A 16,195-nucleotide genomic window follows, 5' to 3' on the forward strand; every position below is an offset into this window, starting at 1 on the left:
ATTAATTTTGTTTTCTAGGTAAAATTAATATCTCTTAATGGTGAAATTCGTGGGTTTTAAATAAGTTAATTTTTGGAAGTCCCCAATCAAGGGAATATTGAGGAAATCAAGAAATTTTGGACCCTTGGGCTTTGGTGGTTAAGTCAAAGTCAATTTTTTGAGGAAATTAACTCAAAATAATTAATCTCGAGTTAATTAAAATTCAATTAAATGATAAATTCGATTTTTCCTCAAAAATTAAATAAATTTCGACGGTGATGATTAAAGGTTAATAAAATATTTATGAACGGTTGAGATTAATTTGACAAGGATCAAGCCAACTAGCCATTGGAAATTTTACCTATAAATTAGAGGTCAGTGTCAATCTGTCTTTTCATTTGATCTTTGAATCGTGTACTAATCTCTCAAGTTCTCTTGTATAGTTTTTCGAAATTAATGCAAAAGTCTTTGGGGATTCAACATGCTGTGGTTTTTCTCTTCATGAATTTATGGTAACATTGTTTTAATTTCTGCTTAAGGTTATGTGAAAACTATCAATAAATAGCTCTTTTAGAATAATCTGAATACAGGTATCTTATTCAGTTTGTTGGATCTAAGGTAACATCTTTGATCGAAGTAGCAGGTATTTCTATTTCTTCAGAATTTCATTGTTGTTCTATTTCTCTACTTGGCTTGATAGTTGATCTAGTGTTCGCAGGAGATCTTTTAGGTTTTTTTGTTGAGCGTTTTGGGATAGTTCTCGGTTGGACCAGACAACTCTCAACGTATATTTTCTGAAGAGCCTACTTCATATAAACTCCAAGACTTATCTTAAGATTAAATTTTTTCTGCAAGGTGTTTTTGGGCTTGTACCTCTAAAAAACTAAAATTTATCTTTTAAATATTTGTGGAAAATTGATAGATCTGGCTATTGAGAGCCTTAGATTATCAGATCTGCGAACGGAGTTGGACTCATACTCAGATCTGATAGATCTACCATCTTTGTGCATAGATTTGTAATTTTTTTTTAGTTTTCTAACTTGGGTTTCTGGGGCTTTATTTACTTTTGTATATCTGGGTTCTGGTTGTTTTGTTTTCATTTTTGCAGATGCATATCTGAAAGAAAATTTTTATTTGACACCAGATATAGGCCTTGGAGGGTAAGATCTTGCCTCAATATCACTTTGCAGGGACATTATTTAATTTTTTTATAGTTTGAAACAGTGTTGAAAATATCGGTATCAGCAAAATATCGGTGAGGGTCCAGAAAATATCTTATTGGCAATATCGGCGAAAATATCGCCAAATATTGGCAAGCATAAAAAATGCATAATATATTCATTTTTTTTTAGATTTCTAAACATATAAAGCAATAACAACATGAACTAAACACATTGGCACATAAATATGAAGGCACTGATATATATATGATGTCAAATAGAAATGATACATCAAATCTCAAAGGCGATACCAAATCCTGCGGATCCCTGATAATTGTCCAATCAAGGACTCAAACAAAATAACATCACATATCCTGCTGATCCCTGATAATTGTCCAATCAAGGACTCAAACAAAATAACATCACATATATAGTAATAAAACTTTAAAAATATTTCATCATCATGAGTTATAAACTTATATGTAGCAAAAGTTGCAAAACAAATAAAACTAGCAGCTATCTATCTGAGACCATTGGCCTCTCCCTAGCAGCTTTCTTTCTGTCTTGTTTAGCAATTGCTTCACGAGCTTTTTGTATAACCTTTGCACTAGAAACCATACAAGGCATTACATCTGCATCATGTGTAGAGAGTCTAGCCAGATGGTATTTCAATCGTGTAACCCCTCCTGACATCTTGGTCCCACACAAGTTGCATGATATATATGTCTGATTTGCCCCATCAACAGCCTCCCCATACTCCCAAAATGGGTCCAAGGCTTTTGGCATATTTGACATTTGTAGTGAACTAATTCAAACCTAGGGGAAAAAAAAAACAAAAAATTGGCATTAAACCCCCCAACACAAAAAATAATAAGTAATAACCACCTCATTCAAAAAAAATTACTACATTATTTGCATTTTGCAATGTGAATGAAAAATGGCAATAAAAGGGTGCATTATGGTAGCCCTAGCTACGTCATTTTTAAGATCTGGAGGTATACTGTGTTTATTTGCAGTTTTAGTTATTTTCTCTCTGTTTATTTTGGTTTATTTATCTCTCTGTTTTTTATTACGGATCTATACCTTTCATTTCTACATATGCTCTTTGTCCTGCGACTCTGTGCGATTTGGGCAAATCAGAAACAAAAAGGAAGTATTCTTCTCATGCGTATGCTTTTTTCCGCCGCGCCTTAGTGTGATCTCAGAAAATCAAAAACATTGAGGAAAATATTTAGTTTCTGGCAAAAGCCAACTTCAAGCCATAAGGTTTGGTTTTTTTTTTGTATGTCTGTGTTGGGTTGTGTGGTTTTTTATTTTGTAGGTGAAAAGAGCTTTTTCAAGTAAGCACACACCCCAAATCTTCAGTGACTAAGAAAAAAAACCCCCCTTCCTCTTTTCCCAAAATTACTAACCTTTTAAACTAGCTCACTTGGTCCAAAGTTACTTTATGAGAATAGAGGTATTGGGTTCAAGTTTTTCTTTTTGTTGAGTTATTTTTTCAAAAAGCACATGTAACTTATGTTATAAAGTTACTTTATGTAAAATTGTTCTCACCCATTATAAAAAGTGAGTCACTTATAATTCTAAAGTCTCTTTATCTGTTATTTAAGTTACAATTTAGTGAATAGCTCATAAAGTACCATTGTAAAAGTGACTTTCGCTTATTTATAAAAGTGGGTCACATAAAATCTTTTGTAAAGTGGGCTAATTAGATTAAGTTTGGAGGGGGGGGATTTTTTAAAAATATAACATTATCATTCATTTCCACACATTCACGCACTTCGTTGACATCTTCATCATCTTTTCTTCAAAAAGCCATAACTTCTTCATTCGAAAGCCATTTTCAGAGCCGTTTTTTTTTGCATTAGCCTAATTTTTCGAGATCTTTCCATTGGAACACTTAGTTTTAGCATCTAAAACTTCAGTTTCTGTTAAAATGGAAAGTCCATGCCAAGTTATTCTTAACAACACCAACTACTTCCAATGGTGGTGTTACATTGTGGATTTACTTAGAAGTAAAGGTCTTTACAGAATACCCTCAGGCCAAGAAACTAAACCTAAAGATGAAGATAAGGCAGCCAAATGGGAAAATAGGCAAGATCAAGCACGTGGGTTGATAGGGATGTCTATTTCTCCAAACCTTAGATTTCATATTGCAGAACTTGATACCCCTAATGAAGCAATGAAACAACTCACTAAAGTTTTTGGAATTAAAAATGAAATTAGAGCCCATCAACTTGAAAATGAGTTGCTTATGTTGGACACCAATAACTTTTCTTCCATTGAAGACTTTTGTCCAAGTTCAAGACCCTTAGACTTCTCTTGGAAGGTGTTAAGGTTAAGAAAGAAGATGGTAGCCTTATCTATTCCATTCGTACTAAGTTGGGACCAGCCTACTCTGTGTTTGTTTCCACCTTCCATTCTACAAGAGAAGCCTTTATTTCTCAAGGATAAGACTACAAGTCCCCTTCCTTTGATGTCTTTTGTGATTATTTAATAAGCGAACACGAAAAACTCTTACGTCTTGGTCTTTTAAATCTTGGAAACTCTTCTAAGAAAGCCTTAGCTGCCTAGCAACAACCAAATTCAAAGAATCCTAAGAAGCAGTATCCTAAAAAGAATGGTCCTAAACCAAACAAGGGTCCTAAGCAATGTCAGTCTCAAAATGAAAAATCATTTCAACAAAATGATAAGGCAAATAAAAACAAAGGGAAGAAGATTGATAAACATTGCCACTTTTGTAATTGAGATGGCCACTTAGAATCCAAATGCTTTAAGAAGATGGAAGCCTTGGAAGCAGTAATGAAAAAACATAACATCCATTTGGAGCACTCTTCAACTTCAACTTCATCTTCAGGAATAACACTTTCTGCATGTGGTTGCCAAGCATCTCGGTCTGGTTATGCATTAAATGTGTCTTCTTCTTCTCATTCTCATGAGTGGTTCATTGATTCTGGAGCTTCTTATCACATGGCCAAAAACAAAGCCATGTCTTTTTCTTTAAATGATTGTAACACCAAAAAAATATATGTTGGTGATGATAGATCTCTTAGTTTTGTAGGGACTGGAACTGTTCATCTAGACAATGGTCAATTTAATGATGTATTATGTGTTCCAACCTTATTCTGCAACCTTCTATCTGTATATCAGATAACTCATTCAGGTGAAGGTAAAACCGTTGAATTTTCACCTCACGATGTTGTAATTAAGGACCTAAGAGATCCTAAATAGATTTTAGCTACTGGCATTGTTGATGATTCTACAAGGTTGTATAAGTTTAACAACTTTGGGTCATCAACTCTTCCCTCGGTATTTGTTGCTCATAATGATGAAGTGAGCAAACTTTGGCATGAGCAATTTGGTCACTTAAACTATCGCTCCCTTCAAAATCTATGTAAAGAAAATATGGTGACAGGTCTTCCTATGGTATCTTGCAAAGATGGTGTTTGTTCCAGATGTGTACTTGGAAAACATCATCGAGATAGTTTTGAAAAACGTGCCTCTTGGCATGCCTCAGCCCCTTTACAGCTTGTGCATAGTGATTTATGTGGTCCACTTCCAGTTGTTTCATTCTCTGGCTACAAGTATTTCTTAACTTTCATTGATGATTTCTCCAAACACACTTGGGTATGCTTCTTAAAACTCAAGAGTGAAGTATTTAACATGTTCTTGGCCTTTAAGGCCTTTGTTGAAAAACAATCTGGACATCAAATTCTTAAGCTAAGATCTGATAATGGAGGAGAATATGTTAACAACAAATTCATCAACTTTTGCACTGAGAATGGAATTCAAATGCAACATACTGTTCCATATACTCCACAACAAAATGGTGTAGCTGAAAGGAAGAATCGCATCTTAAAGGAAATGGCTATTTGTATGCTTCAATCTAAAGGACTTAGTCTTAATTTTTGGGCAGAAGCAATTAACTGTGCAAATTACATAGTAAATCGCACTCCTACTAAGGTTTTAAAGAATATCACTCCAGAAGAAGCATGGAGCTCAGTTAATCCAGATGTAAGTCACTTTCGTGTTTTTGGAAGTGAAGCATGGGTCCATATTCCGGATGAGAAACATAAAGCTTTAGAACCTAAGAGTGAAAAATGTATTTTTGTTGGATATTTTGAAGATGTCAAAGGATATAGACTTATTCCACTTAAGTCCAAAAATGTTATCATTAGAAGAGATGTAAAGTTTGCTGAAAATATATTGGCCTACGAGCCTAGTTCGGCAAATGTGCCACCTCTCTCTATCCCTTCTACTTTTGAAACTATTTCTTCTTCAGATGATGACAACGATGATGACAATCCTCCCCCACCTTCTCAGGATCCTCCTTAATCTCCTCAGCTTCCAAAATGGGTCTGTGCTACTCGGGATGCAGCAGGTGCTCTTGCAGGTGATCCTATAGATCAACGGCGTAGACGTTCTCAATTCGATAGAGCCTCTTCTTTACTGGCTCAAGTTTCTGCGAATTATGATCCTGACACCTTTGCAGAAGCTTCAGGCCATCCAGATTGGGACGCAACTATGAATGAAGAATATTGTTCATTATTGGCAAATGATACATGGGATCTTGTTCTTCTTCCAAAGGGTTCCAAAACTCCCGAAGAGATGTTCACTGGTAAGAAATCTAACCTATCTCATTTTAGAATTTTTGGAAGTCCTATATATTTTCATGTGCCGAAAGAGAAAAGGAATAAATTGGGTGCATCTGGAAAGAAAGGAATCTTCGTGGGCTATAGCGAAAATACTAAGGGCTATAGAATCTATGTGGCTGGTCAAAGGGAAGTCGAGATTAGCCATGATGTCACCTTTGACGAAGATATGGCTCTTAGGAAAGTTGAAAATCTTCCTATACTAAGGAAATCCAGAGAAGCTGACACCAGGAAACCAGAGGAAAAGGAAGATGAAACGATGCCCGATGTAGAAGAACCTATGGATCCTATTGATCCCCCTCTGCAAGAGCCTTCCTCTTCTAGGAAGAGGCCTTCATGGCTTAGGGGGACACTTGATGATGCCGAAGGACACATTGCACCCAGAGGGACTTTCCGAGAAAGCAAGAAGCCGGCCAGGTATCAGGGATACTTGACCCTCATGAGCACGATCATTCAAAATGAGCCTTCATCGTTCGCCGAAGCTATCAAGCATCAAGTATGGAAGGATGCTATGACTGAGGAATACGAGTCCATCATGAAGAATGATGTCTGGGATGTGGTTCCCAGACCCCAGGACAAAGCAGTTGTCACTTCGAAATGGCTTTACAAGATAAAGCATGGAGCTGATGGAAGTGCTGAAAAGTATAAGGCTCGTTTTGTCGCTCGTGGCTTCTCTCAGAAGGAAGGTATAGACTATGACGAGATATTTGCACCTGTTGCTCGATATACCACCATCCGCTCGATTATAGCCCTTGCTGCTTCGCAAGGATGGAACCTACATCAGATGGATGTCAAGACTGTGTTCTTGCATGGTTCAATCAAAGAGGAAGTCTATGTGGAATAACCCGAAGGATTTGAGATTCATGATCAGGAATCTCACGTGTGCAGGTTGAAGAAAGCCCTCTATGGGCTGAAGCAAGCACCTCGAGCATGGTATGAGAGGATTGATAACTACTTGATGAAGCTGGGATTCACTAGGAGTGAAGCCGACCCTAACCTTTACTTTAAGGTTGAAGATGACAAACCTCTCATACTGGTGCTGTACGTTGACGACCTCTTTTTGATAGGTGCAGACCCTCTCATTCACAAATGTAAGAGGGAGTTGGCTTCTGAGTTTGAGATGAAGGACCTGGGACTGATGCACTATTTCCTAGGACTAGAAGTCTGGCAGAAGCCAGGGGAGATTTTCCTATCTCAAGGAAAATATGTGGTGAAGATATTGGAGAGATTCGATATGGTGGACTGCAAGCCTGTGACTACCCCGATGGAGCTTGACTTCAAGAAGTTAAGTAGTAGTGCTGTCGGACCTATTTTACAAAATGCTACCGAGTATCGTCAACTCATCGGAGCATTGATGTTCTTGGTGAACTCCCATCCGGATATATGTTTTGCAGTCAACACATTGAGTCAACATATGGTTGAGCCTCACCACACACATTGGATTGGTGCCAAGAATCTGTTGAGATACCTTCGTGGCATAATCACTCATGGGTTGAAATACACTGCCGGAGATGTGAGACTACACGGATATACTAATGCTGATTGGGCAGGCAGTGTGGTGTACCAAAAGAGCACTTCCGGGTGCTGTTTCTCTTTGGGATCTGCCTCGATATCCTAGATGAGCAAGAAGCAGAAGTCGATGGCTTTGAGCACCACTGAGGCTGAGTACATTGTTGTGAGTGTGGCCTCTTGTGAGGCGGTCTGGTTGCGGAAGCTCTTCAGTGAGCAGCTTGGATTTACATTGGATACAACCGTGATCCTGTGTGACAACCTGAGCGGTATTCGTTTATCAAAGAATCCCGTATCTCATGATCGCTCCAAGCATATTGATATTAGGTACCACTATATTCGGGATATGGTGCAGCGGGGAGCAATAAGGCTCCAACATATCGGTACAGATGAGCAGGTTGCCGACCTTTTGACAAAGCCCTTGGGAAAGGTCAAATTCTTGACTTTCCGAGAACGACTTGGTTTCGTTGAGAGACCCTCTTATGAGGGCCGTGTATGATGCATACATTGAGCTCTGGAAGCTCCGGGGGGCTTGGGGTACTTCTTGGAGCGGCATGCAACCACAGGGCGACTCACCCTCCCCTAGTGGTGTGCTATGTACATGGTGAAAGGTTCAACCTTCTCCTGTGATACTCCGTGGTGACTTTGGGACAGGCTGATTAGTTCTCCTGTCAAAGCATCCTACCCATGCAGTCTAGGACTCATGGGAAGTACCTCTCATCTGATCAATGAGCAGTGAAATGGGGTTAGGGACCATAGTAGTACTATCGATGGACGCATTGTTGTATCTACCGTAATCCCTATGCTAGGATGGCCTCCATTGATCTGGGATCAATGAGACTGATCTGGGATCAGTGAGAGTGGTATGACACACTCTCTGAGACTGACTTCGGGTTAGTGGAGGATGGTATGATACATCCTCGATCATTTCTTCTTCTTCATAGTTCAACAAAGCAGAGCAGAGCATAGTAGAGCAGAGCCAAGCAGTGCAGGGCAGTGCATTTGATGGCAGAGATAGTACTGACAGTTAGATGGATTAGCAGATGGAGTTCTCCCTAGTTGAGAGGGAGTGTTAAAATTGGCAACTAGGGCCAAACTCCATGTGGGTCATCTTATTTATGGCAATTGATATTTTTCCTTGATTCCTCTTGTCGAGAGGTGTAGGATTGATCTAACGATCATCCGATTCTGACAAGTATTTATGAAGATATGAATTTATTTGTAATTACTTGACAAATTGTCAAGGTCAGCCAGCAGCTAAGTGTGTGGCACACATGCCCAGTGTTTCATATAAATATAAGTGAGGTTGAGTCATTATCTCATCTCATCTCATCTTGTCTTCTTCTCTCTCACTCTCCTTACTTGATTGGGTTAACAAGGAGCAACTAACGTGGGAGAAGAAGGACGCAGCAAGGAGGAGGACGCAGGTCTGTTCTGCGTTGACTTTCGTTGACCTGGGTGCAGCAAGCAAGAGAGGACTGCATTGACCAGCGAGGGAGCCATTTTGACTGCGGCCTAGTGTGGGGAGTCTCCCTCAAGCAAGCCGCAATCCTGATCTGCTGCCCGTGGACCTGATTTGACTCACGAAGTGACCAGCGCTGACTGGTTAGGGCTGACCGCAGGGCTGCCTAGACATTGACCAGTTTTGACCATTTCTTTTGGGCTGTTTCGGGCTGTCCTTCATTGCTGTTGAAGGCTGAGTTGACTAAGGTTGACTCTAGGCTATTTGTGAACCATTTGATCCACTTTGCAAGTGCTGGTTAGGGCTTCTATTACTGCTGTCATAAAAATTACAGATCTGTACTATTGTACTATTTCTCTCTCTGCTGAACTATTGAAGATTAAAGAAGAATTGATCAAAGGGTTTCCCCACATTGGGGTTTGTCCCTAGCTAGCTGCCACATCTGGTGTCTCTTGTCTTGGCTTGTTTTCTGTCGATCTATTAATGTTCTATCTGCACTTTACTTTATGTTTATGTGATTGCTAAATGGTGGCTAATAAGAAGAATTGAAGTAAACTGCTCTAAGCATAGAACATACCATAAATTAACAATCTCTGTATTGGAGGACAAATTGAAGGATGGATCTATCTCCGTATTGAAGGTCGAATCTATGTGGTTGACATTCTTTTGAAGAACTGATGAACTCCTGAAGATCTATCTCCGTTATTGGCATTCTGTTGAAGGGCTGAGTTTCTGAAGTGCAACAGAGCTACAAGACTGAAATCTTATGATGAGAAGAGAGGCCAAAGTTCTGTCCCAGGAAAGCAGGCTAAACCGAATTTATTGGGCAGACCTATGACTTGATCTAAGGGCAGTGGACCAGGTTTGACCTTGTATATGACTTGATGTATCTTTGCTGAACTTAATGGTTTCTCTAAGAAGGGTTGCTGGGTTTTTCCCCATGTGGCTTTTCCCAGGGTGAATTGTTGTGTTCTTGTGTGGCTGTCTCTTTATGATCCTGCTGGCATTTTTGTTTTTACTATTGAGATTCTCTGTGCAATTACTTTATGATGAATAATAAATGCAAGAAAAGATTAATCTAAGATCATAAGAAGTAATTGTCTGTTGAGAGGATCTTTTAAAAACCAACACTTTTTATCAGTAGGTATGGTATGTCTGCAAATAGGCCATGGGTCATATATATATATATATATATATGAGATGCCATTTTTATTAGCAGGTATGGCATGTCATGATGATGATAATTTATATAGTTTAAAATGTTCTCTCTTTATGCATTAAAATCTAGCTAGTGCTTTTTGATTAATAAACTTCAACAACTGATGTTTTCAAATTTCAAAATCAATATGTAGTGGATTTGTTCCTTAATATTGTTATGTGTGGGCCACTAACTGTAGATGGCATTTTTTTGAAATGCAATGCTCTTTAACAACTTTGAAGCTTGACCATGGAAATATAATTTTATGTAAGTTTTTGCATTTGATCAATAATATATGGTTTTAGTGAAAATATATCACTTGGAGGTTTTGTTTCACTAAATGTTCCTAGTTAGTTATAAAATATGTTGATTTAAAATGAAAATAATGTTTCATTGTTTGTTTTTTGTGGCATTGTACAATTTTAACACACAAGTTGCTAGATTTGTAGAGCTAATTTTAGAATGGGTAAATATTATTTTATGATATTTTTATCATGAAAAATTCATACTAGATTGGTTGCTTGAGTTTATTAAGTCGTATGAGAAGAAACTAAAACACTTCTTTTTGCTCACTTGATTCCATTCAGCATTAGTGCTTTTTATTGGCTTGATCGAGCTTCTAAATCCATCTCAATGGATAACAATGCTAGCAGGTATGCTTTCAAACTAAGATGCTTATTTTTGTTATTTCATGCTTGTTTTCTTAGACACTAACTTGAACTGATTTGACATGGTGACATGATTGATATTGAGCATAAGAGAAGGGGTAAATAACTTTAAGCATAATTTGTCACTACTTTCTTTTGAATGGAATTCTACTATTTTAGGTACGATCTTGTATTCTAATGATAAAGTGTAGAGTTAGTTGGACATAGGTCTCAAGTTCCATCTTGTGGTAGTTGATAATTGGGTAGAGTATCATTTGTATGTTGTGCTCGGAGGGTGGTAGGTGTTATTGGTCAAGTTGTTGGCTTGTTCTAAGTTTCTTCGTGTTGGTTGGACCTTATAAAAGTGAAATATTCCTTGTTGCACGATTGGAATAGCCTCCGTAGGTTTGTGGGCTGATGTCACAAGCCCCAGGCAATTTTGCCCTTGGAAAACCCTAGTGTAGCATTAAAGCTTCAACTTAGGGCTCATTCAAGGCTTACGGCTCCTTTTTGTTGATCACACCTATCTTACAAGTATTTTCTTGGTCTTATATGCCTAAGTGTGCCATTTTTGTAGCATATTACTCAAACCCAGGCTATAAGTACTCTTGGTAGGTTCCTTGGGGGGCACGCTATTCCTTACTTCATTGGATTGAGCTTTGTTCCTAGTCTGAGTGCCCTACTTGAGGCTATTAAAACTGTCGCCTTTGAGCTATTACTTTAGAATATCTATTAGGTGACTTATACCGGGAAGCCTCCCTTGTGGCGAAACTCTAGTAAAGAGTAGGGCGTGGAGTGTTGATGTGATAGTGGTCTCCGGCTCCACGTCAATGTTGTATCTTGGTCTAGCCCTGGTCTTGTGTGGCCTCTCACAAGACCTGTTAGATTTTGAGGCAACAGGTTGACGAAGTCTACGACGACTGGTTAGACCCTCTAATGGCTGGTTGACTTCACCAACGACTATTTTTGACTTTAATTTTCTTTTGAGTAATTCCACTTAGCCACATGGAAGCTGGATCTGAATTTTTCATAATGGTTTTACACTTTTCAAGTAAGTATATTCAACCCAAACCCTTTCCATTTACTCTATAGTGCATAATAGTTAAATTTTAGTAAATTTAGAGTAAAGTTTCATCATTTCTAGCCATTTTTAAGTGATTAATTTAAATCTGGAAATTTCTGGGTGAGTGAACCAAGATGGTTTCACCTAGATTTCTAAGAAGTAATTTCCAGCTAGCTGGAAATTCACTTTTCAGTCATATTTTAGTTGAAGGGATGCCTCAAGAGCCTCAATGCTCACTCTCACATCTTCTCCACCCTTAGACTAATCATCTAGAAGTGCTAAGGCACCTATAGGGTGGTTGTTACAGTCAAATTAGATTGTTGTCTTTCTGTTTTATGCAGATTTTACAGTGTGCTACGTAGAACAACAAACTGTTTTGAGTCATAACTCTTCAACCAGTGACCCAAATCAAAAGGCAATCACATTTCTGGATATATTTTTCAGTGTAGACCAAAATCCGTAGTTTGCATAATATATTTATAGTGATTTTTGGCTGCTAATATTTGCTGTTTAGTTTTTAGCTACTATAGTGACACATTTTACAGCTAGACAACTTATATAAGCGAACAACTCCACTTTGACTCCATCCAAGGCACTGATCTTAGTGAAGAGTTAGTTACATGGGGTTAATTTAGGACTCCGCACTTGGCCATTTAGGGGGTGTTGGGCCTAAATGGCATGGGCTTGGCCGAGGTGACAATGGGTCCCTGCCTTGTGTATGTCCATCTAGCAAGTTGCTAGGGCTTTAGCAACATTGCTAATTTGACCATTAACACACACCAAGGATGGCATGTCCAACTTTTCCTTGTCCAGGTATCATGCCTCTTCACGGGCTATTTCAGTAAGAAGAGGGGCTTATTGCAACACCAATAGTTCAACGAAATTCCAATAGAATTGAAAATGAGCCTGCAGATCTATCTCTCATGGAGGACATGGGTTTGCAACATATCAAATATCTCAAAGGATGGAAATCTTCATACTTACAAGTGAAGAACTACCAGGTCCTGTATTTTACTCCAAGGTTTCTTCTGAATTGGACAATTTAGCAAGCGTGCAAAGAAAGAAGAAATTAGCTTGATAGGTCTTGGGTCAAAGTTGGGAAGGTTTGGAAGTTCCTTACCCTTCTGCTAGATGTGTTAAAACCATCAAAGCTAAAGAAAAAGACATTACTACTGAGAAATGACATGAAAATGTGATATTTCTTGTTCCAAAAAGTGCCAGCAAGATCTTTTTCATATCAAATAGGGAGGTTAAACAATCCATTCAAACTGCTCAAATAAAACAAAACCTATCAAAATTGGATTTCTAGTCGATCAAGGAAATCCATTGGTACAACCTAGACATGTAAAGGAAGCAGTTTGCATTCTTTGATGGCGCCATCACTCTTTTGGAAGATATTTGGTTACACGTGAAAGAAGAAATGAGAGAAGAAATAGAGTATTTGATATCAATTTGAGAGAGATCCTTGCATACATAGATGCATGTTTTGACATTGTTTTATTTGCATCGTGTGTAATGTTCCAAACTTAAATAAATAATGATATGCAAAGCAAAAACAATTTACAACACATTTTTTTTTAACAATCAACAAATGCTCATAAAAAACTTTGGAATTAAGAACTAGCTGAGACAATTTATTAATCAATGGAGCAAGTACAATAGTATGGAGGAATGCACTTGGGCTTGCCTCAATGGCAAGTGTGAAAAATTCTAGGTGATAATACAATGATCTCAAATGCTGGAAATGACTGCTCCTCTAATGCTCTGCGCTGCCTAGAAAACTTCATTGCTGCCTGGAAAGGGATTGCAAGAAACTCCTCCTCTGGTGCTCAGAAAATGATGAAATTTCAGCCACAAACTCCTTGGCCAAAACCCACAAAAACCCAGAAATGGTTTGGCCCGATTTGGACTTCCCCCCCAAAGGCACTATTCAATCCCCTTCTACACTGTCTACTGCAAAGATACGGCTTAAAACCCCACCTCCAGTGCTCAAAAAATTATGAAACTTTATATTTGGGATTCTTGTCAAAAACCAGAAAAACCCATAAATGATTTTGGCTAGTTTAGACTTCTGAATTTTGACCCCCTTGGAGCCCACCAACCTCAGCTGCAATTGCAAAACTTGGCTTGCTGGAAACTGCCTGTAAATCCTCCTGGAAATGCCCCCAAAGTGCTGGGCTGACCCTTGCTATCCAATCCTTGAGTTCTCGAGTGAGCTCTTGGCCTAAGACACCTACTCCTAAGCTCCACGAAAAATTGTTGAGTGGCCTCTGCGCTGTCCCCTAGCCCAACAATTTGAACTGATGGAATGTTGGCTCTATTGTCTGTAAAAATCAACAAGAATGCTGGTCTATTGCTGCTATCTCAGCTCTCTAACTCTCCGACAAACAATATGATCTCTGCTGGCGTCTATCTCCCTCTGTGTATTCTCTGGCTGCCCAGAAATATGCACTCCCTGCTTTGCGCTGGTTGGTGGTGCTATGCCACTCTCCTGGAACTCCTGAAATCCTTGTAGAATTGCCTCTCTAGGGCGGGCATAGATGGTCCCCCGAAGTAGAGGTTGAATCTCCCGCTTAAGAGATTCGTGGCTAAATAGTCGGTTGCAGTGTTGCAGGGGAGCGCCCCCCCCGATCCCGCTCCCAATCCGCGCTCTGGGCGTGAGCGACTCAAGACCACGCTCCCGAAATCGCTCCCGTAAAAAAATTTCCGCTCCCTGCCTATTGCCAGAGCGAATTAGGGAGCGTTCACTCCAGGAGCGTTTTTTATAGCTCGGGAGCAGTCGGGGAGCGATCGCTCCCGACTGCTCCCAGTCGGTGAAAAAAAATCACGTGGATGAAAAAAAAGCCACCGAAAAATAATAAAAAAAAGGTCGTCGGTTTTGGGGGAAAAAGGGAGGGAAGGGAGAAAAGGGAGGGAGGCAGGGAATATAAATAACCCTCCCTCCAATCAATTTCATTATTTTAGAAGAGAGTGAGAGTGAGAGCAAAAGGAGAGTAAGAGAGGGTGAGGAGCAAGAGGAAGTGAGGGGCAAGAGAGAGCAAGTGAGAGTGAGAGCAAGGAGCAAGGTGCAAGGAGAGAGCAAGTGCCAAGGAGCAAGGTGCAAGGAGAGAGCAAGTGCCAAGGAGCAAGGAGCAAGGAGCAAGAGAAAGCAAGGAGGGGAGATTGGAGGCCAAAGAGGTAGGCTCTATTCTAGCAATTTTTTTTAGTGTTCATTACTAAATAAATAATTTTTTTCCCCCATTCCCATTCCCATTCCATTTTTTTGCAGATTCAAACATCATGGTTATATTTCTTGGCATTTTCTTCTTCTTGGTTCCTTTTTTGGTTATTATGGTGTTGGAGAGTAGAAAAAGGAGGGTTGAAAATGAAGAAGGGGATGAAGAAGGGGGTCATAGTGGATTTGATGAAAACCTCGGTGAGGAGGAGTTGGAGGAGAGTGAACATGAGTCAGCTCAAAAAACTAAAGAAGACCAAACTCCATTGTGGAAAGATGTTAATAGGCCTGAAGCAGGGAAAGGGGGTGGAACCTCTAAATTTCATTGCCCCCATCGCAACAATAATTACACAGGTTCATACACCCGTGCCAGAAAACACCTATGGGGGAAAAGGCCATGGGATGGAGATAAACAAATAGGAATCAAAACTTGTTCAGGTGTGTCAGCAGTAGATAGAGCCAAATACATAAGGGAAGAGGAGGAAGCCCAATACAAATCTAAAAAGTCAAAGGGTTTCTTTGAACCAAGCTCACAATCACATGCACAAAGAACTCCTTCAGCATCCTCCCAAGGCAGTGGATATGGAGGCACAGGGTCACCAGGTTTAAGGTGTAGAAGCATATCAGATTTCCTTGATGAAGGGTGTAGGAATGATATGGATTCAAAAGTTTATAGGTTTCTCTATGCATGTGGGATACCATTCAATGTTCTTCACTCACCTTATTGGCACGAAATGGTTTCTGCCATAAATGATCCCCCTAAAGGATACAAGAGCCCTGGGTATGACAAGGCAAGAACCGTTGGACTTGATCATGAAAAAGCAAAAATATCACATTCTTTGAATAGAATGACAAGTTCTTGGACTGACCATGGGTTGTCCATTGTATTTGATGGATGGACAAATGTTAAAGGCAAGCCATTGATAAATGTTCTTGCTGTGTCTGTTAGTGGTGCCATCTTTCTTTCAGCATATGATTACTCAGACAAGTTCAAGACCGGCATCAACATTGCAAACGAATTACTTGAAACAATTGAGCGTATTGGGCCATACAATGTCATCTAGGTCATCACTAATAATGCTCCTAATTGTAAGGCAACGGGAGCAATTATTGAGTATAGATACCCCAACATATTTTGGTCTAGGTGTTTGGTTCACACAATGAACCTTTTGATGCATGATATTGTTAAAAACAAAAACGAACAATACAAATGGATTGGTGATTTGTACAAGAGAGGCAAAGAAATGATAAAATTTATTACAAATCATAACAATACCCATGGCCTTTTCCACAGTCACTCAAGATTGGAGT

General features: G+C 39.2%; 1 protein-coding gene across 3 annotated transcripts in view; it reads left to right on the plus strand.

Moving 5' to 3' along the window:
* XRCC2 (homolog of X-ray repair cross complementing 2 (XRCC2)) overlaps positions 1–16,195 on the plus strand; it is a 448,851-nt gene that overhangs the window by 154,512 nt on the left and 278,144 nt on the right. For all 3 annotated transcript variants that reach the window (XM_089446609.1, XM_089446608.1, XM_089446610.1), the window contains one exon: positions 10,548–10,613. In XM_089446609.1, the coding sequence (XP_089302735.1) occupies positions 10,548–10,613 (66 nt within the window). The remainder of the gene's footprint in view (positions 1–10,547; positions 10,614–16,195) is intronic.

Source organism: Pinus tabuliformis, chromosome X (genome assembly GCF_031772625.1).
Source record: "Pinus tabuliformis cultivar Carrire ecotype Pingquan chromosome X, CPIR1, whole genome shotgun sequence".
Classification (NCBI taxonomy): Eukaryota; Viridiplantae; Streptophyta; class Pinopsida; order Pinales; family Pinaceae; genus Pinus; species Pinus tabuliformis.